Here is a 2,890-nt window from a genome sequence, read left to right as displayed (position 1 = left end):
AATTTCAGACAAGGGTGTGATCTGACAGTGCGCTCTCTATCTGCACCTCCGGCAATCCCTTACGGTGTCTGCGCGATCCAGTGCAGCAGCTCACACACACGGCGGGTCCGTGTGAAGCTAAAACATCTTTTCCGGCTGGCAGCTTCATGTGTTCTGCTCTGGAGAGTCGTTGAACTGCGGGACGAGTATTGCCTGGATGGTAACATTATATGTTGTGTGCAATGTGTGGTAACCAGCCCACAGTGTTTTATTCTCTGGTACGAGTCATATCTCTCTGGAGTTTACAGTCTTTTATCTGTCTGTTTGAATTAAAACTTTTATGCACTATGGAGCGCCCCCTCTTCTTTTGTCTTTTTTGTTAGAAATTATACCCATGAATCCTGGGTTTCTGGAGTTGGAGTAGGGGAGCAGCGGCCCTGATATACGTGGTTATAAGTGCAGATTCCCTACAGATCAGCTGTTGGCTTTGCTGGACTATTTACACACAAGTACACTGGCGCTTTCACTATTTGTTTTATATATATATATATATATATATATATATATATATATATATAAAATTTTGTTTCAGGTTTTTTTCTGGGTTTTTTTTGTGGAATGTTTCTCAGATTGTCTTCAAGTCTTTGGCCACTAATGGCCACTATCTGTCTCATACAGGTGGCAGTGGAAAAGCTTACTTTTCTTTTTAGTTGCAGGTACACAAGATCATTGATATATACGAATACTTTCTTCCTGGGCAGAGATGCGTCTATCGCAGTAATATATTTTACACAGTTGACTTTCTTCAGATTATCTCCGATGTTTCCTGTATTTATTCTGGTTTCCATGACTGTTTTGGCCATCAGCACTGTGATGACAGTGTTCACAAACTCATTCATCATTGCTGTAAACCTCATAGACAAATGTAAGGGTAAGAACCTCAGCCCATCCGACTTCATTGTTGTGACTCTATGTTTATCCAACATTTTATTTCAGTTAATTATGTTGTTTAATGATTATATGAGTTTCCTGGATGGCGATATCTACTTCACTGATGAAGTCTACATTATATCCACTGTTATGCTCATTCTTCCAATCTACTCCAGCTTCTGGTTCACAGTTTGTCTCTCCATTAATTATTACTTGCAGATTGTCATAGCAACACAGCCATTGTTAATTAAATTGAAACTTGCATCTGCCCAGGTGATCCCGCATCTTATACTGGCTTCCCTTTTTATATCATTAGCTACTGGTCTTCCTGCAGCCTGGAATTTCAGCCATGATCCCCAAAATGTCAGCGTGTCGAGTAATCAGAGTGTGGAAATCTCTGTTCCAAGCCTAAATGTTGTATATCTACTACCAAGTACCCTCATCAGTTGTTCCATTCCATTAATTTTGGTAGGAATTGCCAATGGACTCATTATCAAGACACTTGTGATCCACACTCACAAGTCAGACAGAAACTCAAAGGGAGATCTCAGCGCTCGGGCAGAAGGTCGGATACGTGCAGCAAGGACTATAAGTTGCCTTCTCTTCCTATACATATCCTTTTATATATCAGAGATTCTCGTCTTCATAGAGATCTTCCCCCAAAGTAGCCCAGGATTCTGTACCTGCCTAATGGTGATGTATAGTTATTCCCCAGCACAGTCAATTGTCCTAATTTTTGGGAGCCCCAAACTAAAACAAGTGTTACTTAAGGTAATCCATTTTATAGGTGGTCTCAAGAAACAAAACCGTAGTGCACCGACAGTCTTGTTTATCAATCTCAGAACAAAGGAAACAGCTATCTTACCAGACGAGTGAACAATGGACAATTATAGTGCAACACAGAGCCGGCCATAGGCATAGGCAAACTAGGCAATTGCCTAGGGCATTTGATATGCCTAGGGGCATCAGCTGCTTCTGCTGATTAAAATGATATGCGGCATGCCTATATTCTGTGTGTAGCATTTCATATGCAGATACAGCCACAGTCTCACACAGTATATAGGTATGCTGCATATAATTTTAATCAGCAGAAGCTGCTTGTGCATCCAAGCCACATAGCAATGCAAATAAGATGCATTTCCATAAAAAAACGGATGCCCGACGTTAGCATTGAGGCAAGATTTGTGAGGACACATCTGTATCCAAGCAGAGGCAGAGGTCACAGTGTTAGTGGCAGTGTGAGTGCTGTGTGCATGTGAGTGGGTTGGTTGTGCAGTAGTGTTCGGGATATGTGTAAGGAGCATTATGTGTGTCATGTAAAAATGCATTAACAATGTGCAACATATGTGTAAGGGGCACTATGTGTGTCATTATGTGTATAAGGGCATTAATAATGTGCGGCATATGTGTAACAGGGTACTACTGTATGTGTGTCATTATGTGTATAGGGGCACTAATAATGTGCAGCAAATGTGTAGGGGGCACTATGTGTGTCATTATGTGTATAAGGGCATTAATAATGTGTGGCATATGTGTAAGGGACATTATGTGTAAAAGGGCATTAATAAAGGTTGTCATAATGTGTTAGGCGCATTATGTTTATAAGAACATTAATAAGGTGTCTCATATGTGTAAGGGGCATTACTGTGTGTAATTATGTGTATAAATGCATTACTAATGTGTGGCATTATGTGTATAAGGTGCTCTACTATGTGGCGTTGCGTATAGAAAGGGCACTACTGTGTCGTCTCATTTGAATAAAGAGCAATAGGGTGTGGTGTAATATGAATAAGGAACAATTCAGTGTGATGTAATGTGAATAAGGGGCTCTACTGTGAGGAGTAACGTTTATAAGGTAAAGTGATACTACTGTGGGATGTAATATGAATTATGGACACTATCGCATGATCAAATGTGAATAAAGTTGCAGTACTGTGTGGCGTAATTGGATTTGGGGAAACTATTGTGTGGCCATGCCCCT

At 40.6% G+C, this 2,890-nt stretch overlaps 1 protein-coding gene across 1 annotated transcript; it reads left to right on the top strand.

Annotated features, from left to right (window-relative positions):
- The first annotated feature begins 798 nt into the window (after positions 1–798).
- Positions 799–2,014, top strand: LOC134896731 (taste receptor type 2 member 9-like). Its single transcript, XM_063913947.1, has one exon. It carries the CDS (start codon positions 799–801, stop codon positions 1,783–1,785), a length of 987 nt encoding a protein of 328 aa, XP_063770017.1. The 3' UTR covers positions 1,786–2,014.
- The last annotated feature ends 876 nt before the right edge of the window (positions 2,015–2,890 follow it).

This window comes from Pseudophryne corroboree, chromosome 1 (assembly GCF_028390025.1).
Source record: "Pseudophryne corroboree isolate aPseCor3 chromosome 1, aPseCor3.hap2, whole genome shotgun sequence".
NCBI classification, from domain to species: Eukaryota; Metazoa; Chordata; class Amphibia; order Anura; family Myobatrachidae; genus Pseudophryne; species Pseudophryne corroboree.
Note: the sequence above shows the minus strand (reverse complement) of the source record. Positions and strands in the feature narration are given on the sequence as shown.

Excerpts from the sequence above, each read along its gene's own strand:
- LOC134896731 (XM_063913947.1), top strand. The coding sequence starts at position 799 with ATGTTTCCTGTATTTATTCTGGTTTCCATGACTGTTTTGGCCATCAGC.